Genomic DNA, 22,946 nt, shown 5'->3' with positions numbered 1-22,946 from the left:
AACTTTAAGATTACTTAAGATAAGTTATGTAAAGCATTAAAAAGGTTAAACTCAATACTCAACTTACTGAATAAAACCAGTAAGTGTTGGCTATAAGTATTAATTACATTAGAATGTATATCATAATTTTTTGATCATTAAAACAATTGCTTTTCAATTTAAATGCAGTTAACTATTAATGTTAAATAATAATGTAACCATGCAGAAGACTGAAACTGGACCACTCTCTTTCACCATACACAAAGATAAACTCAAAATGGATGAGAAATCTAAATGTGAAACAAGAGTCCATCAAAACCATAGAAGAGAACACAGGCAACACCCTCTTTGAACTCGGCCACAGTAACTTCTTGCAAGATACATCCACAAAAGCAAAAGAAACAAAAGCAAAAATGAACTATTGGGACTTCATCAAGATAAGAAGCTTTTGCACAGCAAAGGATACAGTCAACAAAACTAAAAGACAACCTACAGAATGGGAGAAGATATTTTCAAATGACATATCAGATAAAGGGCTAGTTTCCAAAATCTATAAAGAACTTATTAAACTCAACACCAAAGAAACAAACAATCCAATCATGAAATGGGCAAAAGACATGAAGAGAAATCTCACAGAGGAAGACATGGACATGGCCAACATGCACATGAGAAAATGCTCTGCATCACTTGCCATCAGGGAAATACAAATCAAAACCACAATGAGATACCACCTCACACCAGTGAGAATGGGGAAAATTAACAAGGCAGGAAACAACAAATGTTGGAGAGGATGCGGAGAAAAGGGAACCCTCTTACACTGTTGGTGGGAATGTGAACTGGTGCAGCCACTCTGGAAAACTGTGTGGAGGTTCCTCAAAGAGTTCAAAATAGACCTGCCCTATGACCCAGCAATTGCACTGTTGGGGATTTACCCCAAAGATTCAGATGCAATGAAACGTTGGGACACCTGCACCCCGATGTTTCTAGCAGCAATGTCCACAATAGCCAAACTGTGGAAGGAGCCTCGGTGTCCATCGAAAGATGAATGGATAAAGAAGATGTGGTTTATGTATACAATGGAATATTACTCAGCCATTAGAAACGACAAATACCCACCATTTGCTTCAACGTGGATGGAACTGGAGGGTATTATGCTGAGTGAAATAAGTCAATCGGAGAAGGACAAACAGTGTATGTTCTCATTCATTTGGGGAATATGAATAATAGTGAAAGGGAATATAAAGGAAGGGAAAAGAAATGTTGAGAAATATCAGGAAGGGAGACAGAACATAAAGACTCCTAACTCGGGGAAACGAACTAGGGGTGGTGGAAGGGGAGGAGGGCGGGTGTTGGAGGGGAATGGGTGACGGGCACTGAGGTGGACACTTGACGGGATGAGCACTGGGTGTTTTTCTGTATGTTGGTAAATTGAACACCAATAAAAATTAATTTAAAAAAAATAATAATAATGTAACCTTTATAAATACTAATGTTTTTATGGTTCAGGTAATAAAATCCTAGAGTTTATACTTAGAGAGTCTAAGGTAAGATATGGGCAATTATTTTCATTCTGTTTATTTCAAGGGAAAATATCTTTACTTACTTAATGCCATATATATTAATTAATATATTTATATATAATTAATGTATATATATATGGCAAGGAAAGAGAGAGAAATGTATTTGCCATATATATGTGTGTATATATATATATACACACACATCTGCATACACACACACATATATACTTTAATTAGGTATTTGTCTTCCTATAGTTGATCCTTTTTTTAAGAAAAGATTTATTTACTTTTTTGAGACAGAGAATGAGAGTACAAGCAGGAGAAGCAAAGGGAAAGAGAATCTGAAGCAGACTCCATGCTGAGTGCAGAGCCTGACCCAGGGCTTGATCTCACAACCTGGGATCATGACCTGAGCTGAAACCAAGAGTAGGCTGCTTAATCAACTGTGCCACCCAGGTGTTCCCCTAGTTGATCTTAATAGACTTTTTTAAAAACTTTTTATTTATTTATTTATGATAGTCACACAGAGAGAGAGAGAGAGGCAGAGACATAGGCAGAGGGAGAAGCAGGCTCCATGCACCGGGAGCCGGACGTGGGATTCGATCCCGGGTCTCCAGGATCGCGCCCTGGGCCAAAGGCAGGCGCTAAACCGCTGTGCCACCCAGGGATCCCTTAATAGACTTTTGATCTTCAAACTACACCAATCATTATAAACTATCATTATTTTCTATGGAATTATTTATAAATTTTAATGAAGATTTTGTAGCATCTTCAACATATCTCCAAATTTGGGAGTGTGTTTTTTTTTAACAAGTTGGTAATATGCTGATAATTATATTCAAGCCCTTTTTAAGACTCAAAACAACAACAAAAATTGCTTTCCAAATCTGTGCTCCTGTTCCACTTCTGTCTTAAATAAGAATGATAATAGTATTCTAAATTAGTCTGGTGCTTATTCTTCAGTAGACTGCTTATGATAGTCTAAATTTTTCTTTATTTTTAAAGTGCATTTACTTCTTTTTCTTACATTATTCTTTATGTAGAAACAGATGTGCTATTTTGCTTCCTAACACCATCTTAAAATTGCCCTTGTAATTCAGTTCCTGAAATATCTAACCTTTCACTATACTTTATATAATTCTAATTTTAGTAATTTGGGGGAAGCTTTCTTATCTTACCAATTCTGGGGATAATGTTTGAATGCTTCTTGTAATTTAAAATCCACTTTTTTGTTATATAATTTTCTCTACGTAGTAGCAATAAACCAATTAAAAAGACAAGTCTTTAATGCTTTTGGTAAATAAAAAGGAGTTCTTTTATTTTAGCAAATTGTTCTACAATACCAAAAAGGGTTTAAAATTAAAGTACAGTCTGGGTTAAAACTAAATCTTAAAGACTTTTAAAGTCAAGACAGATTTTGCAAGGATAGGCTAAGGGACACATAAACTAACACTTGGGGATTGAAGAACATGCTCAATGGTCTACTCTAGTCCAAGTCACTATTTCAAAAACAACCTTCTATGCCAAAGAGACATAGTGAAGGAAAGTGCAGTTTGCTGAAGAAAGGTGATGTTACAGAAGAAGAGTTTGATGGAAAACAAAAATAAATAGGGTCTACTCTATTGCTTGACTTCCCAATAAAACAAACACATTTACACACACCCATACCATCTTCCATAACATTTCTAAAAATATTCTTGCCCAACATAATGCATCACTTCTCCAAAGAGAGAGAACACAAACTCATTCCAAACTTGAATACCTGTGGGCCAGTGATGTGATAGCCCAAACTTTCTGACATTCATTTTCTTTCATTCTGTTTTGGTTTTGGTTATGCAATCTTAAGCAATTCCAGATCCAGCTCTCATAAAGACTGTAACTGGTGAGCTAACATATAAATATAAGCATCTTGAAAATATATATGTCATATAAAATGGGAGGAAAAGCAAAAATATGCATTAAAGCTTTTAGTTAAGAGAGAGTGCCATTGATCTTAACCCAAAGACTTTATATATTGTGCTAATCACGTAGAGAATAGAACCGTAATCTCATGGAAAACTGTTGGCTAAATCCATCAACAGTGGATCAGCCAGTATAAACTGCTCCAAGATCTAGTCAGTCATATTATTCTTGTCCAGTGCCCTTCACTGTGACCTCTTCAGAGGCACATTAGAGAGAATTCCCCTGCAGGCTGTGCTACCAGCATAGCTACTTGCTTCTCATTGTGTGAGTGTTTGGACATTAAAATTGAGCAACTACAGGCTCAGTTCTGATGATAGCTTATTAATATAACTTCCTCAAAGCCTGAGTGAGATATCAATTTTATTTTGTAGGATGATTTTGCTAGTGACCATGAGCCGAATTCTCTGAACTGAATTGGGGATCATTCTTTTACCTAATCCCAGCTCTTTGCTAGTAACTTTGGCCTCATAGCAAAAATGGAAAGTAACAAATGTCAAGCTCAACCTGATAGGTTTTCCTCATGCCTCCCAAATATTCTTATGTCAATCCAGCCTTTTCAGGTTGTTGTCACATCAGAAAACACTGTGGAGGAGGAATTTATTCCCCTGATTCATTGAGGATTTTCCTGTATAATTGCTTTCCTATTCCAGGATTCTATCATTTCCTATCTTACTCATTAACTTCAGGATACAGTAAAATGTCAATCTTCTGCTAAATAAGATGCACAGCTCTAACCAGTCAGATATTCCTTGCTTTGGAAAACATGTTCCTTAGAAAGCTCATATAGTAATCTTCCTGTTGTCTCTCTGCTTCTAACGTGTCAGCTTGGACTGGAGCTTGCTTCTGTTTCATAATATCTCAAAGAAGGCCACTAGAAATTGGATTCAGCTCTACTTCTCTTGTTTTTGTGAAGAATGGTGTTCTGTAGGGTGCAGCTCCATTTTCCCAAAGAAGAGGTGGAATAAACAACCATTATTGATCCATTTTATTCATTTGGGTGGTGTTAAGAAAAAACTCACCATTTTTTCCTCTCTGTGTAGGGAAAAAACTCATTCTTTCCTAATGTGTGTTTCTTTCCCATGTGGCTCCTTTGCTACTCACACAGAACATTGTACTTCTAATGCTTCTGGTCACCAAATGTGTAGAGGTTTTCCCCACACCAAGCAAGTCTCTGTGACACCAGGTGGGAGTCCTATAATTTAACTTAATTCTGACAGTATTTACCCAGAGATAGCACTAGATCCCACAAATTAAGGGCTCAATCCTGTAATATGCCCCCTACCCCCACCCCCTCCACACACATCAGATGCCAGTTGCAAGTGCAGGTTATCATTGATGCTTCTGACTGGCCTGCTCTAGATCAGAGGTTCCAACAACTCCCTCCTTGGGTTCAGTTAATTTGCTAGAGCAGCTCACAAAATCCAGGGTAACATTTATGTTTACCAGTTTATTAAAGGATATGATAAACAATACATAGAAACATCCAGATGGAAGAGATGGATAGGGCAAGGTGTGGGAGAGGGCAGGGTGATTCTATGCCCTTTCCAGGCATGCTATCCTCCCAGCACCTCCATGTGTTTAGCAATCTGGAAGCTCTCTGAACTTTGTCCTTTTGGGTTTTTATGGAGGTTTCATTATATGGTCATGATTGATTAAAGCACTGGTGATTGCCCATTGATTCAACCTCCCTACCTTCAGCCCTCCCCAGATGTTGAGGCTGGGACTGAAAGTTCCAACTCTCTAATCCCAACAACCACCCCCTATCCCTAGGTGGGGTTCAGGGTCACCTCATTAACATAATACACCTTTATCACTCTCCCCACTTATGAAATTCCAAGGGGTTTAGAAGCCTTTTTTAGGAATAAGGCCAATTACCAAACATTTAGTTCTTACTAATATATGGTGGCAGTATCACACATGGAATCAATCTACCTAATGTCTTAAGCTTTAAGAGAGTTTCTCCATCCACATCAACGAGTGGAAAGCAATGACTTGGTAGTGTGCCTACAATCTTAAAGTCTTTTCTAGGTAGGTAACCCAACAGTGGCACCCAAAGAATTAGTAAGCTTGATACACTTAGCCGTGTCCTGCTGCTCAGGATTAATGAGAAGCAAAGGTAATTTTTTTTCTTTTTTAACTAATGATTCTATTGTATTCTGACATATTTGATTCAGAAGAACTCAGGCAAGAAACAGAAATAGGCTTCCTCAAATACTAAAATTTGAAGGAAAATTAGAGAAATACCTAAGCAACTTTAGTGAGGATATCAGTTCCACTAACTCATCTAATGTGTACTGATCATCCTCTCCACCCAGCAGATATTCAGCAATATATAGAGAAACTACATTTAAGTCATGTCTACTCTTGAAAGTAGGAAAACAATATGTTCTTCATTCTCAAAGAGAGCTCAGTTTCTGGTTTGGGGTAGAAAGTCAAGAGAAAAAGTTTTGCAATACTTGGGGTATTTTAAAATCCAGCTCATTCTGAATGGTTGCAAATATTTTGCCTTCTATTTCCACCCACTGTTCTTTTTCTTATCTGAGCCATTGGGTGGTAGAACAATGGATGGAAATAAGTAGAAGGTGGAAGAATGGAAACGGAAGAACCAGAGCGCTGTAACCATGCCTATTTTCATGCTAGAACTAACAGCTTAACCTCTTTTTCCTTCTCTCTTTGAGTCCTTTTTTGGTAATATAAGGCTATTTTATGCATGAGTGTAGTTATTTCCTTTCATTAAAATGGATACAGCACTTGATCCATGCATCAATTCCATCTGTAATCATAATTTCAAAGAAAATTGTAGAACCAAGTTAATTATTCAAATAATCTAGAATCACATTTTTATATTCAGAGTCGAGATAATTGACAAAAGCATTTCAGACTTCAATTACCTCAAAACTACTTTGAGTTTCCTCCTCATTTAGAAAATTTCTATATGGCTTTGCAATTAACACACTTTGTTTTCTATTCTTTTATTATTTATTTACTTTATTATTCTTTATTATTTATTTACTTTATTATTTGTTATTCCTTTTTGAATATGCCATTGTCTTTTGGCAAATATTTGGTCTTCTGTGCTACCAAATCCAAAAGGAGTATATAAACGATAAATCCATTTGTTGTAAAGAACTTCGGGCTTGAAAATGTATTGTTTTTCCTTTCTTAGAATTTTCTGCAATTGGGGTGCCTGGGTGGTTCAGTCAGTTAAACATCTAAAGCATCTACCTTTGGCCCAGGTCCTTATCCCAGGGTCCACATGAGGCTCCCTGTTCAGCAGGGAGTCTGCTTCTCCCTCTGCCTCTGCCCCTCCCCCTGCTCATGTTCTCTCATTCTTTCTGTCAAATAAATAAATAAAATCTTAAAAAAAAAAAAAAAAAGATTCTCTGCGATTACTTTTAATCACTATTCTGACACTTTTTTCCCAAGTTTCTTATTCGGGTGACTCATATCTACCAGGATGAGGTAAGGAAGTAAAAAGGCAAAGGGGAATCATCCATGGAAGAGCTTTCAGGAAAGGAGAAAGAAATAAAAACCCAAAGAGAAAACAGGGCTTTGATCAAGATTCAATCTCTACGAATCAGTCAGCAGGGGTGAGAAATCTGAAAGAACAAGAGTATTTGTTTTATTGCCATATTTGAAAAATCTCATGTCAAGTACTTATCATCAAATGAATGAAAGGGAAGGGCTTTGAAATGTATGCCTTCCAAGAGAAAAAAAGGGTGGAGAAGACATCTTCCTTTAAGGGCCAAAGGACACAGTTTGCTGGGAAGTAATTACTTTCACTTCAGCTGGGTCTGACACCAGCTTTTGCTTCAGTGACACTAAGTAGGGATGCTGATAGCAGCCCACAATACGGGAAAATCGCCCTGCTCTAAAATGCCTTTTTTTTTTTTTTTTTTTGAATGCAGGACACAGAGAGACAGAGAAGCACAAGAAAATCTGGTGTTTGGATCACCTCTGCATCTCATGCTTCACTGCTTTGTTACCACCAGTGGCAGGACTGCTGGTAATATAATGCAAGTACTCAGGGAATCTACGTCTAAGCTAAACAGCCAAAAACCTGAGGGCACAAGATTCAGCTTCAGGCATCGTTCTCTTTTCTGTAGCCCTTCACTTAATATCAACAGTCTAGGCAATTGTTTGAATAGTAATGAACCAAATCTCTCCTTAGCAACAGTCCAGTTTAAAAAATGGATATCAAAAAGAACCATACTTTTAATAATAATGTGGGTTTTTTTTTCTTCTGTTATCTTTTTAGTCTGAACATACTGGAAAAGGTTCATTATAAAGTGATCCATAAGAAACTGCTTTATTTTTTTCCTGCATTGTTTCAAGAGTGACAATAGAACTGTGTTCAGGATGTCAATATTGTTATCCCAGTGAAATGGACACTGCTTTACAGAAAGATTTCAATTTGCCATGAAATCCCAGAACCTAAACTAAATAAGGAAATTTACTACTGCTACCTCTAATGGTCCCTAATAAGTTACATTTTTTATATTTTTAGTTATCCCTTGTTTTTTATTTGTTTTTCTTTTGATTGTTTTCTGGTCTTTTGGAGGAATACAATTCTATCAATAAAGTTGACTACTTTGCTTTAGCTGTGTGGTTCTCTAAAGGGCTCAGTTATCCATTTATTGCTTTTTGTGGAAAATAATAAAAGGCAGATAAATTACAATAACGGAAACTTGAAATATGTACGTATCAGATGAAATTGCAAACATAATTATGCTTGATCATGAAAAAAGTAAGCTATCAAAGTGAGCATAAGCTATTATTTCAGAAATTGTTCAATCATGTTGCATTATAACAGACATTAAGCTTTTCTTTATGGAAGAATTCTTAAAATTAATAAGTTATTACCCATTTTCCTGACATTTTAGAAAACAATGCTGTATTCAATTTTAATAATGAAGCATCTTTGTTCAGTTAATATAATATCAATCTTCTATAAGGAAAAGAGATTGAGGTCACTATAAATGGTTTTAGATAACATTAGATGAATAATAAAAGTAGGTGAAGGGACCTGAAATTTCCAGATTTAGATGGGGCCAAAGCAAATTCTTAAGACAAATGCATATTTTCAACCCAATGTTACAAGATGAAAAACATCAAAATACGAGTAGCCATAGTACTATCAAATACAAACACTATTATTTACAATAACATTTTTCAGAGACTATCTCTCACAGGATGTAGATGTCGGAATGCCCACAAAATAAGTCTAAATACATGGGTGAGTTGGAGAAACTCATTATTAAATAGATTTGGAAAGTATCTCTATCCTTTATCAACATGTTGTTTTCCCTAACCATCATTTTCCATTCTGGCTTCCTAATATCATCCACTTATCATGAAGCTGTGGTTTCATGAGATTGGTAGCTCCCAGACCCCGAAGGGAGATCTAATCCACCTGGGCCACGCTTGGCAGTCCCATTTCCCTTACCTGTAACTGTTTTAGAATTGGGCTTGAACTCCACCTGTGGCCATTGAGATGGGAGGAGAATTTTCCTTGAGGTCTTTGAAGATACATTTCTTTATTTTTTAGAAAAACTAAAAGTCAAACTCTTCTTTTTCTGGAGATTGCTGTCTTGGGAAATGATACCCAATATCCATTTATAACTCTTAGAAGAATGAATAATGAAGAACAAACATTTGACACATTAATGATGACAGAGTGGAGAAAGGGGGATCAAAATCTGGATTCTTAATGACATCTTAAACCAGATTAAAACAAGGCAACAGGCTGCCTTACTTCTGGTATTCTTTTCAGTGAGATAAATAATAATGATGATGATGGTGATAATGTTTTCATTGTTCAAGGCAATTTGAATTGAGTTTCTTTTTTCTTGTAGCCAATTTATTCCTAAAAGATACAATTTCTCACACACACCAACGAACCCTGCCTGGTGATTAGCATGAAATCAAATTAAAATTTAAGGGCCAAGAGCTAACAAATTAAAAGGAAATGGAACAATATTGGGACATTCACTCATGAATGTTTGCTCATACCGCAAATAACCCAATGTTCATATACACACCCACTCATACACACAGCCTTGAAAGAAAAGAGGTTTAATTTCATAACCTTTCCCCAAGCATCTAATGATGCCAAAATAATCAGTTACTTTGATGACATTGATACAACAGCATTTATATCAATGAAACAGTACTTTGTAGACCAATCAATATATTAATTCATTTTTCAACCAAATGGTTTGGCATATTGAAGAATAAGATAATGATGTAAATTGGTTTGGGTACAAGAATTTCAGTTTTTGTTACCCAGTGGAAGATACTGATTGTGTACATAACCTATATCCCATGTCCTCTGATAAGTGCTAAAATCAAAGAATTGAATAAAACATGGTCTTAACTCTAACAGCATGATGCAGAATTCAAGGTGTCAACACCAATAATTTCTCAAGTCTTTCTCCAAGGTGTATATAAAAGGAAATGAAGTAAATCTTATGCATCTACTTTAGATATAATCTGTGTTGCCAGAGCAACAGAGTGGAAGATTTTTATTCTAAATACGTTTAGAATGCAAATTGTTTTGGAACATAGTTTGTACAGAAATCAGTCAACAGTGTGCTATTGTGGATGGTCTAGTTTACAGAAAAGTGTTTATTTATGCTTTGTAGGTCTTTTTTCATATATATATATCTAATAGAAGAGACATGAAAATTGAATTCAATCATTTGCTTTAATTAAAAACCCACTGTCAAAAAAGTTTCCATCTTAATGTTATCTCATAACATCTGAGGATCCATTTTGGCTTACATAATTTTAGCAAAAAGAGCATGAAATTCATTTTCAAATAATGTGTCCGCAGTATGTTAGAGTTAAAAATGTTAGGCTATTTATTGTTGTGAGGCACTCGAATTTGAAAGGGACAGCTGATAAAGATGTAATTAAATCTTGCCTGTTAAGGAGTCTTATGAATTATTAAAATCCAGATCCTATTATTCCTTCTTAAATTATTCTTTTCAACTTCTTGTTGCCACATATGCCCCCCTCTCAAATGTTAAGCAATTACCCTTTTGAGGGTCAAAGAAGCACCTAAAGGGCCCATCTGGAAAGCTGAGATAAGGGCCTATGATTCAGCTTAAATAGCTGTTGCACTGAGACATTAAGATCAGGTTGGGGAGGAAGCCTTTACCTTGGGGTTCTCTGAACAGCTAAAAGATTTATTTGAGTGCACTTTACATCAGTTCTTGGATGCTTTTCTCTATTTTTGTACAGCTTCATTCTCATCTAACTTCAAACTGTTGAGTTTGTCTTGATATAAATGAAATATCAGATTGAAAATCAGACGCAATTTTGCAAACTAAAAAATATATATATAATTTATGAAAAATGGATTAACTGCCTGTTAATTTCATTAAAAAGCATTAAATAGAAACGATTCTTATTCAAGTTGTCCATACTTAAGAATTGACACATATCACAATTTGGACACCAACTGACACATATAATTCTGGCCTATCTTTAACCTGTAACATTGAATGTTTTTCAGGAATAAGTTAAACTTTGGCTTGTGACCCATTTACACAGAGAAAGTTAATAAGGCTGGGCTCTTTGATGCTAACAATACAATAGAACCGTGGTCAGGATGGAGTGAGGGATGAACAATGGCACTGCATGACTACAGAAGTTTGTGAAAGTAAACAACTTCCTCTAAAATCAGTCTTCCATCAAGTGATTATAAATAAATCAGTATCAAGTTGTTTTGATTTTTTTTCATGCATGGGTATTAGCAGAAACATTTCTAAGTACTACAGAGTTAAAGCAGATATGTTCCAAAACACATCATGTGCCTGCAGCTCCATCAAGGCAGTAAAAGACGTGGTTTAGAATATCATTGAGGAAAACACAAAATATGTTTAGAGATTCATTTGTGTATAGATCCTACAGATAAATGTTTACATGGCAGTATTGATTAAATTTTTTAACTAAAGTTCTGAATTTTCATAGTCATTTAAACCACTATACCAGAGTTCTTTAGGAGTATACTACTAAATTTTCATCGATGTGTACTGTTTATTTTTTTAAAGCAGTATCTGTTATCTGGAACATTTCTTTAGTGAATAATGCAGTGCAATAGAGAGCCCTGAAAATTTAGTCTTCTGAATAAATGTGAGATTAGAAACAAAGGGCGACCATGAGATCATGTGATATTTATTAATAAATTTGTAAAACATTTTTTAAAAAGTATTTATGGTTTATGATTATATCATAATTACTACTTGGTTGCTTTTTTCAGTTTTTAATTCTTTTATAAATGTGTTGTCACAGGGATCCCTGGGTGGCGCAGCGGTTTGGCACCTGCCTTTGGCCCAGGGCGCAATCCTGGAGACCCGGGATGGAATCCCACGTCGGGCTCCCGGTGCATGGAGCCTGCTTCTCCCTCTGCCTGTGTCTCTGCCTCTCTCTCTCTCTCTCTCTCTCTGTGACTATCATAAATAAATAAATATTTTTTATATAAATAAATTTTTTTTAAAAAAAATGTGTTGTCACAATTTCAAAATCTAGGGTTGTCTCTCTCAAGTTTTCTATTTCACTTTAGACCCAAAAAGGTCTACATTTACTTACTTTAAGTTGTTTTATGCAATCACTCCTTATCAACACAGTATCTGTTTCATTCCTCCATCTTCCTCTCTAGGACATGTCATCTAACCCTTCTACAGTGGCTCAGCGCCACTTTCTCTTCTCAGAAGCACACCTTTTATGTTTTATTTGCTCACATCAACTGGTTTAATATACATATATATATGTGTGTGTGTGTGTGTGTGCATGTATATATATAGGTATATATAGGTGTATATATATAAAGGTATATATATGTGTGTGTGTGTGTATACCTAAATCCTTGTGTAATACTGAACATAGATAATTGAAAAAGGCATTCCTCTCTAAGGTGGGGGGTAAGGGAATGGTGTTGAAAGTTCCCAAAGAGTCAAGATTGGGTAATACAGAGTATAAATTATGACCAATTTGCTTATCGATTTATTCTTATTTGTCATTCGAGAAAAGGGGCAAAGAAGCTTGATCAGGGAAAGTAGAAACTGGTTGAGTCAGTTAAACTACCTTTACAAAGTTGAATCATGCTAGAATCAGTGACAATTGAAATTGAACATCCTTATTACCTTATTATCTTACTTATCAAAAATGCTGCCAATTTTTGCCTTCACACCCCATGTTCTCTGAGAGGAAAGTAGAACAACCGAGTTTCATGACTTATGATGGAAGTTAGCCAACAAAGCATATCAGGTCTTTAAGATATGTACAGGAAACAAGGGAAGAAGAGAAGGAAGATAGAAAAATTCATATATTATTTTGGATGAATTTTCCAATAGTAAATAAGAATAATATTTATTGAATAATTACTTACATGAAAAGACAGACCTAGATTTTGTGGAGTCTAAAAGTTATAAGATATGGAGGCCCTTTTAAAGAAAGCATGTATCAAATTCTAAAAATAATCTGATCATGCCCACTCCAACACAACTTGACATGAGAAATTACTAATACAAAATGCTCTTATCCTGGGGATTAGGCACTTCTGTGTAAAGAGCCCTCACAATTAACTCCAAAAACTTCAGGTGAGTCTGCCTTGGACATACGGTTAGACCTGCATTGAGCTTGTTTCATCATCACACCAAGAAAATGAGGGAGAAAACTGAGGCCTGGATAGGTTGAATAAGCTGCGCAGGTCCATGCAGTTAGGAAGAAATGAAGCTAGGATGCCCACTCTTGTCCTTTAGGCTCTGGAGTTGACCCACTCCAACTCTTCTAAGTACTGTCTGCAGATCTGATTAGCGTTTGTAAGTGAAATGCTACAAGCAGAGCATGGGAAGAAAGGGGACATCTGTTTAACACTGGTACTTTTATTAAACATAAAAGCTTGTATATTTTTCCTTTTTCATTGCTTTTATCCCAGGATTGACTTACAGCATTTTAAAATGGTAGTTAGACTGCATTAGATCCTATGTTGTGGGGGAAATGTATTCATGGCAAATCTTTAAAGAAACAAAATTGAGTGGAACAAGAAATGGCCCAGAAAATAATTCAGTAATTATCTGAGGAACAAAGACATTTTCATGTCGAGAAGAAACTAACCCCTCAATATTTATTCTTATACTCATTATTTAATATGAAAAGGGAGCTCATAAATACCTTGACTCTCTGAAATGTATGAGTTTAGTAAATAGGTAACTATTTACCCAACTGTAGATAAGTAGACTAAAAGGGAAAGTATTAATGCTATGAAGAGATGGGTCCAGAACAAGGAAAATAAAGTACCTCTTTACTCTTTGAAGTAGTGGGAGGTAAAATAATGCAATATGTTATCCTTAGAAAGGGATTTTCAAAATGTTTTCATTGGAGCTCTAGGAATTTCAAGACATTCCTGGACACTGCCTCTCCACCTCAGACACATCTCCACCTATATCATATATTCTAGACACACATTTTTTAAAGAAAGTAAAGAAATAAAAGCAGACTGTGTTTATAGAGGAGCCCCAGGAATCATGTCCTACAGGTACAAGTAAGGAAAAATAATAACATGCTAGTTTTAGAGGTTTATTGATACATGTGGAACTAACTAAAATCAAATCAACAAAAGTTTTCCTTATACAAATAAATTCCAACTGGGTACGTATGTAATGGACTAGTGGTCTTCTGAGGAAATCTATCTTCAGATCAACACAATAAATGATAGTTCATGAGTCAGAACGCCTATGATGATACACGTTTTGAATTTAGAATCTGCACAATTGGGAGAATTTCAGAAATTGAATTTCATTTTCTAATAACTTAGAAAGCTTGAAACACTACTTTCCGACACTCGGTGTTACACTCTAATTGTTACACTCTAACAATTCAAACTAATGCCATTATTTCATTTTTTCAAAAAAACAATCTGGAAGTTATTTTTTTTTTTTTGACTGAAGAATAAGACAATTTTTGTTTGCTCTTCAGTCTTGGTTAAGATGTGATGAAGGGATATTAAGTTGTTGCTAGCCATACTAGAAATAGAAATGCTAGTATAAAGGATTTAGTGTACTACAAGATCAATGAATGTTTACTGAATGATGAATAAATAAATTAACTAATTAAATTTCACTACAGAAAGAGTATTACTCTGACCCTGAAAGTCACTGAGCGTTCTTAGCAACTGGGCTCTTGAACTATGTACTACTATGTCACAGAAGTGATCTTTTTGATTGTCTTGAAGGGGTTCTAGGAAAATGTTAATACTGATTAAAGATTTAAACTTCCCAAGGAATCCATGATTTTTTTTGTTTGTTTAATAAATTTGTAATTCTAAATAAAAGTTCAATCACAACAAAAATACTTCTAATGTCTTAAAAATGGCAATCACCACAGAATTCCTGAGTACATGTGAGACAACCCTGGACTACATTATTAATAGGGCACAGGAGTTTGCAAAGAATGAAGGTACTACGTTAACAAGTGAGGGCTTAGCTTAGTCAGTATTAAGAATGCTAAGAAAACTTCAATTATAAGCAAGACTGGTAAGGCCTGAAGGTTTTAGGTGGTTAAAAATCTCACTTTATCTTCCAAATTTATGGATTTTAAACACACATACTGATGCTCCGAAGTCCATAGTAATCATTAGACATTATTGAGTTGGGTCTGAGAATGATGTGTCCAAAGAAACTTGAAGAACTATTTCTGAAACAAGTTGCAGTCCGTACATGCTACTATGTTATTAAACTACTAGCCATATGTCTCTAAATTCATGAAGCCAGGGGCCCAGTCAACGAAGGGAGAGAGAGATTAGGATATTAAATACTGGATGTTATGGCTTAATTAGACTAACTATGTGTAAACATAAATTGACTTTTGTATTGTGCTGTCTGCTGAGAAGGGGGTTGGGAAGTAAGAGGCCTTTTACCTTCACACATACCATGGTTCTAAGAACATTTTGCTTTCAATAAAGAGAAATTACCCCACCATGTGAGTAAAACTTCTGCAGAATTTCTGTTTAAAAATGTAATCGTATTTTCATTTTTATAGAAAATGAAGCTATTTAATGCCTTATGGATTGCCACATAATTATAAGCAGAATCTGTAAAGAACATTACAATAATTTGTAATTTAACATTTATTGTGCACAGAAAACATGTTGAACCTTGCCACCTGGCAGACTTAGATGAACTTTTTGTTTAGAGGGGTTACAAAATAAGAGTAATATTCATTTTCGGAGTATGAGTACATACTAAATGTGCATAGCATATCAATTGTCCAAGTGGAAAGCGGCCCTCATTTTTCCTATTGAGTTCTATGTTTTATATAATGAGAAAACAAATTCTATTTTGAATATTATATTAAACTTAATGGCACATGTCAGATAATTAAGAAAAAACATCTTAGTCAATTATTGACTAAATATTGATGAGTAGTTCTACGTCCTCAGTAAATAGTAGTTAATGACTACAATTTTATTCCTTCTTTTTGTTTGGCATTATCCTCAGAAAGATTATCTGCCTTGCATAGGTTTCAGAATTAAAAATGTGCCAATACACATGACTTTATAAATGTAATCATTCTTATATACTTTCCGCCTTGTGGTTGAAAGACAAAAGTCAGTTATTTATTAAGAGACTCATGACTCAACCATTTAACTAAATTGATTTTAAAATGTTATGCTGGCATTATCAACAATAGCCAAACTATGGAGAGAGCCCAGCTGTCCATTGCCTGATGAATGGATACCATATACCCTATGGTATAGGGGTGCCTGGATGGCTCAGTTGGTTGAGCGTCTGCCTTCAGCTCAGGTTAAGATCTTGGAGTCCCGGGATAGAGACCCATGTCTGGCATTTGGCTCCCTGTTCAGAGGGGAGTCTGCTTCTCTTTCTGCCCCTCACCCACCCATGTGCATGCTCTCTCTCGCAAATAAATAATTTTAAAAAATAAGATATGGTGTATATATACATACACACACACTCATTCACACAATGGAATATTACTCAGTCATCAACAAAGGAAATCTTGCCATTTGCAATGACATGGATGGAGTCAGAGTGTATTATGCTAAGCGAAATAAGTCAGAGAAAGACAAATACCATACAATCTCACTCACATGTGGAATTTAAAATACAAAACAGACAAACCAATGGGAAGGGAAAGAAAAAAAAGGAGAGAAGGAAACAAGCCATAAGCGACTTTTATTAGAAAACAAACTGAGGGCTAATGGAGGGAAGTGAGTGGGCATTGGGCAAGATGGGTGATGGATATTAAGGAGGGAACTTGTGATGAGCACTGGATGTTGTATGTACGTGATGAATCACTGAATCCAGATATCAGTATTGCACTGTGGGGAAGAGGGGAATTCCCTCTTCCCCTTCCCAATAAATTTCTGCCCTCACTGTTCTAAGTCCTTTCCAACATAATTTTTCCTGTTCTAGGATATCATTATCAAAATTAAATTAAAAATAACTAAAAAATAAATAATAATAAAATTAAAAGCTAGGTATGTTGTAACGAAAGAAGCATATGATATAGCTGTTGCTAGGGTGAGGGTACTGCTTTTACCAAGCTCTAAGTAAATACATAAGATAAACCCACATAAAAATAAATTGAAACAAAACAAAATGCTATGCTGAAATGTGCAAAAGTTTTCTAACTAACGTCTCCATATTCAGAATATATTGTGTAGTCTAGGAACATATATAGACAGTAGAGTTAGAGAAGGTGCAGAAATTAATGAAAGCGAATGCTTCTGTTTTAATTGAATTTCACACATAAAGTTTATTAAGGAAATATACACTCATGATCATATTAGGCACTAAGAATCCTAGTTGTGGTAAAATACAAAGCAATGGCAGTCAAGCACTGAACAACTAAGCCAGTCTTGCAAAAAGAAGACAAAGTCTCTAAGAATTATGATCTTGAGATTGGAGGTTGTGAAAAAGAGGTAGAGTAAGTCACCCCTTTCAATGCCAATATAAAGTTTAATTTAAAAAATACCTAGTTACTAAAAAAATATATATACCTAGTTACTTTAAAACTATGTATTTATTCACTGATATATATGAAGGTTTCTAACTTTATTGTGGCAGAAATTTCTCCTATATCATAAAGCATTTAAAGCAAAAAGCAAAATTGAAAGAACTTTATAAAAACATATCTAGAACCTAGATTCTATTCCTATTTTCATCTCATATCTAACTACTCATATAATCTGCTTTATTTAATGCACTTAAATTGCAAACAACAAACCCATCTTTCTTAAATAACTTAGATTTATATAATTAGGTGCTATATTTGTTGACAGTATTTTTTATGTAAAATCAAAATAAAGTACAATGTACATTCTCTGAGTTTAGCCAAAACTTTGAAGATATAGATAGAACATTACATAACTTCTGAAAATTCCCTCTTCCCCTTCCCAATAAATTTCTGCCCTCACTGTTCTAAGTCCTTTCCAACATAATTTTTCCTGTTCTAGGATATCATAAAAATTGATTTATTGGGCTTTACTTCTTTTGTGTACGGCATGGTTTACTCAATATAATGTCTTCTACATTCATTCATTTGTTGCTTTTATCAATAAGCTATACTTTTTTTATTGTTGTTAAGTGTTCCATTATATGGATATATCAAAGCTAGTTTTTACGTGTTTTCCTGATGGCTATTTGGGTTGATTTATCATCACTATTACAGATTAAACTGCTATGACTCTTACATGTCTTTTTGTTAACATATGTTTTCATTCTCGTGGCCCGATATGTAGGAATTGATAGGGCATAAGTGGTTTGCGGTTAGTTTTATAAGAAACTGCTAATCCTATTTCTAAAGTGATCTTGGGAGACAATTCTCCAGGAGTCTCTTGTATTACCGCACTAATCATGCCAGTGAGGCACTTACTGCTCTTTGATTCCAGACTATCTTTATAAGATGCTTTGTCTAGCAAACAACCTTGGGAGATAGAGTTAGTGTCTCCCTCCAGAGCGAAGAGTAGGCTTACTGTCAATTATGAAAGATACAGATGCAGGCTCCCGAAATCAGGCTTCCTATCTCATAATGCCACCTATTTTGTGTTCAGTTGCCATCTGGTCTTCTTCCCATTACCCCTAAGAGCCCGGAAAATGTTGATATTCCGGTTACTGCTACTGCTGTGAGTAACAAAACACCCTCTTTCTATGGCCCAGAGGTACCCAATCTACTACCAGCAGCCATGAAACTGTGGGTGACTAAATATTTTCCTGTAAATAGGGTAAAATCTCATACTCATCAAAGATTTCGACAAGTTGTAGCCTTTAACGTCCCCACCAAGGTGAGGTTTCTGGTTGTTACACAACTTTGTCAACATTTAGTGTGGTCAATCTTTTTAATTTGATCTATTCTGATAAGTAGCTAATGACATTTGATTTTAATTTTAACTTTTTCATTTGCCAGATAATAAGTTGAATATTATTGTGTTCACTTCAGATATTCATAAATCTTCTTTTGTAAAGTTTCTTTTAAAAAAAAAAGATTTATTTGTTTATTTGGCAGAGAGAGAGCGAGCACAAGCAGGGGGAGAGGCAGACAGAGGGAGAGGGAGAAGCAGGCTCCCCGCTGAGCAGGGAGCCCAGCAGTGGGGCTCTAATGATCTGAGTCGAAGGCAGACACTTAACCAATTAAGCCACCAAGGCACCTCTTTTGTAAAGTTTTTACCCAGATCTTTTGCCCATCTTTTACTGCTTTATTAACAAAAAAAAAAAAAAAAAATGATTTAGGTATAGGCATAGGTATAGAGATAGATCTCGTATATAAGTCCCTTTCCTGGTATGTTCTGTCAATATTTTCCGCAAATATTTTTGTATCTTGCCCACTGATTTTCTTAATAGCAAATTTTGATTAACAGAAGTTCTTAATTTTGATGTTTAATTTCCTTTTTTTTGGTATGGTTATAGCTTTTTATATATACTATATTGTATTATGAATAAAAACTTTTTGCCTGCCACCAAAACACAAAAATACCCTCCTGTGCTTTTACTAGTAAGTTTCTGTCATTTTTTAAATTAAAACTTTTGGTTAATTAGCTACAATATGCTATTGTAAGAAACAATACAGAGAGATCCCTGTACCCTCTACCCAGTTTCCTCCAATCTTAATATCTTGCAAGACTACATGGTACAATAGGGGCGCCTGTGTGGCTCAGTGGGTAAAGCATCTGACTCTTGTTTTAGGCTCAGGTCATGATCTTTTGGTAAGGTCAAGCCCACATCAGGCTCTGTGCTGGGCCCATGGAGTCTGTTTAAGATTTTCTCTCTCCCTCTTAATCTACCCCTTTCCCTGCTTCTCTCTCCTTCCCTTAGAAAAGAAAAAAAAAATTACAGTACAATATCCCAATCAGAATATTGATATCAATACAGTCATGGTACTGAGCATTTCTCTGCTCACGAGGCTCCGTTGTGTGGCTCTTCTACACCCACACCTGCTCCTCTCTTATCTCTAGCCTCTCCTTAATCCCTGGCAACCACCAATCTGTTCTCCACTTTTATAACTCTGTCATTTCAAGAATATTATATAAGTGGAATTGTATAGTTTGAAACCTTTTGAGATTGGCTTTTTTTTTTCACACAACTTAATTCTCTGGAGATTATTATGTGTATGAATAGTTTTTAAAAATTATTATTTTTGCTGAGTAATATTCCATGCATGGATGTACTGCATTTATTTAATGCACCATTCACTCATTGAAGGATACCTGGGTTGCTTCCAGTTTGTGGCTGTTACAAATAAAGCTACTACAAATATTTACACACAGATTTTTGTGTGCACGTAAGTTTTTATTTCTTTAGGATAAATACCTTTAGAGTATAATTGTTGAGTCAAATGGCAGTTGCATTTTAATTTAAAAAAAAAAAAAGAAAAGATTGGGCAGCCCCTGTGGCTCACTGGTTTAGTGCTGCCTTCAGCCCAGGGTGTGATCTTGGAGACCCGGGATTGAGTCCCATGTCAGGCTCCCTACATGGAGCCTGCTTCTCCCTCTGCCTGTGTCTCTCTCTATTTGTGTCTTTCATGAATAAATAAATAAAATCTTAAAAAGAAGAAAAGAAAAAAACTTTTTCCCTCCAGAATGGCTATATCATTTTGCATTCCTACCAACAATGTATGAATGACCCAGTTTCTTTGCATTATCCCCAGTATTTGGTGTTGTCACTAATTTTTTTACTTTAGCCATTATGGCTAATATATGAATGTTTTTTTCTAAAAGGTAAGCTGACTTTTCATGTTGCCTAAATCTATTAACTCACATGCTTTGAGTCATGAGTTTAGGAGTGTGTTTCCCTTTCTGTTATTTTAACTTGGTATTGGGAGAATCCAAAAAAGAGGAAGTTATAAGAAAAATTTAAAAAATATAAAAATACTTAAACTTTCCAAGTGCACTCCATTTTTCTTTTATAGCTTTTTTTTTTTTTTTTAGTTTGTAATTGCTTATTTATTATGTGACTACAAATTAGATCGTTTAGTTGCTTACTGCGTATATCTGCCTTCACCAGTAGAGGGCAGGAATCCTGTCTGCTATCTCATTCTCCACTGTATTGCTCCTACCAGGAATATTATGCACTAGACCTAATAGAAATTAATAAATAACTATTGGATGTTAATATGATTTCTAAATAGACTCCTATCTTATATATGCAATTACTCAATAAATGATTTAAAAATAGTACTTACAATAAAGTAATTGTTTAAAAATTGTGTCCATGAGCATTCTATAAAACTTCCACTTTGAACAGTACCTTGACTTAATTCACTTTTCATCATGTATACAAGATTTACAATGACCTGAGTTAACTTCCACTGGTTTCTAAATGTCAGAGAAAATCCTGTTCGACTCAAAAGTGAGCTTTTTCTCCTTTTAAACATTTCCAACGGAAAACACTTTTTAAAGTGTCGCTGGTGCCACTTTTTAAAGTTTAAAAGTCCAACCTCTTGTACGCATAAAATGTCTCCCTTCTGTAACTTTATAGTCAATGACTCTGATAGAAGACTACAGGAGTTATTCAATATTCTTTGCTTCAGATGCAATACAAGCAAAGTTCCCCAAGACAGAACGTAAATCCAAGTCTTGAAAGTTTTCCAGTGAAAAACACTGCACCGTCTATGTGTTACCCCCATCTTGCCATGTGATTCCTCGTGCATACTTGATTCCATCAGTACCTTGTTTATATGTTCTTGCCCTTCAGCAGTGTAGACTCCTTCTAGCACATGTATTTTTCTCCTGAGCACCTGCCCTGGCTGGTACTGTCTTTTTGCCATCTACTTTGCAAACTGATATTGCCACAGAATGAACGTCTCTCTGAGCTCAGCTCTCTGACTGATGGCAGCTGGTATAGCAACACCCGAGCTCCCTATGGCCCTGGTGGAGAGCTCCGAAGCATGTATTTTACATTGTCCCCAGATTTCTCCCAGCAGGATTAAGTTCTAGTGACCAACACTGAAAACTCACTTGAAAATGAATGCTTTATTGGCTGCCTTCCTTCCTCTCTCTTACTTTCTAACTCTTCTACTGATGCTTTTTGGAATTACTTCCAAAATAAATTACTTGAATTCTAATCCTTGTTCAGGTTCTTCTTCCGGGGGAACTGAAAGTAAAATACAAATTCCTGTTTGAAGGAGAAAAGGAATGGCAGTTATTGGTTTCCTTCCAAATATCCCTTAATACGTTAATAAGTGAACTACATCCTACCAAGTGCAAAGAGAAAGTCATGCACTGTTGTTTTCCGCCCTCCCTGCGATCCTATAAAACCTACCATGTCAAGTCTTCCCTGTCTCTTAGGTAAAATTCTATGAGGTTTTCCTGACTTTTCTGTTCACTTCCAAATTTAATAACAAGTCTCATATTCAAATATTAAAGTCTGTGATATCCAAAGCCCTAGATAGAAGCAGTTCAGGCTCAGAAACCTGCACTGGAGAAAAAGATAAGGTTTCTTTCTTTACCATTTGTCTGTTTACTCATCACTTCCTTCTCTTCCTCCACTCACTCAGCAGCCTCTGGCTCCTTAGGGTTGGAATAGAGAAAGAAAAGAGAGGGAAGATTGAAATATTTGAATGTTATAGTGTCATAATCTGGAATAGTGTAGCTGATGCCACAGTGCTTGCTCTTTTTCTTCTCGGAGGTATGGTGGGCCAGCAATCTCCCTATCCTTGCTGTAGACCTTTCTCAGCACTATTACCTACAGTGATAATGCAGTCTCCAGCTGGCAGCTTCACACTTTTCCCCTTTCTATATTTGCCCTTTTCTGCACTGGACAGTTCAGTATACTTCTGCCTCTTTCAACCAAGATCATCTTTCCTCAGGCAGGAGGCCCTTTAGGTGGGACCATTTTCAAAATAATTCAAGGCAAGATAACTTCTAGAGTTCTATGGGGTCTCTGTAAATACTGGCTGTGGTCAGTGAAAACAGAATTTGCTCCCATCAAAGAAAGCCCTCTCTTTTATCAGTCAGGCCGGCTA

At 35.6% G+C, this 22,946-nt stretch overlaps 1 protein-coding gene across 1 annotated transcript in view; it reads left to right on the top strand.

Annotated features, from left to right (window-relative positions):
* The window catches only part of CNBD1 (cyclic nucleotide binding domain containing 1), a 541,281-nt gene extending 519,370 nt beyond the window's left edge, over window positions 1-21,911 (top strand). The window contains exons 14-15 of the mRNA XM_041768591.1: window positions 18,541-18,771; window positions 21,777-21,911. Coding sequence (XP_041624525.1) covers window positions 18,541-18,771; window positions 21,777-21,911 — 366 coding nt within the window. The remainder of the gene's footprint in view (window positions 1-18,540; window positions 18,772-21,776) is intronic.
* Window positions 21,912-22,946: the final 1,035 nt, after the last annotated feature.

The sequence above is a fragment of the Vulpes lagopus genome, chromosome 9, assembly GCF_018345385.1.
Source record: "Vulpes lagopus strain Blue_001 chromosome 9, ASM1834538v1, whole genome shotgun sequence".
NCBI classification, from domain to species: Eukaryota; Metazoa; Chordata; class Mammalia; order Carnivora; family Canidae; genus Vulpes; species Vulpes lagopus.
This window is presented reverse-complemented; position numbering and strand designations above follow the sequence as displayed.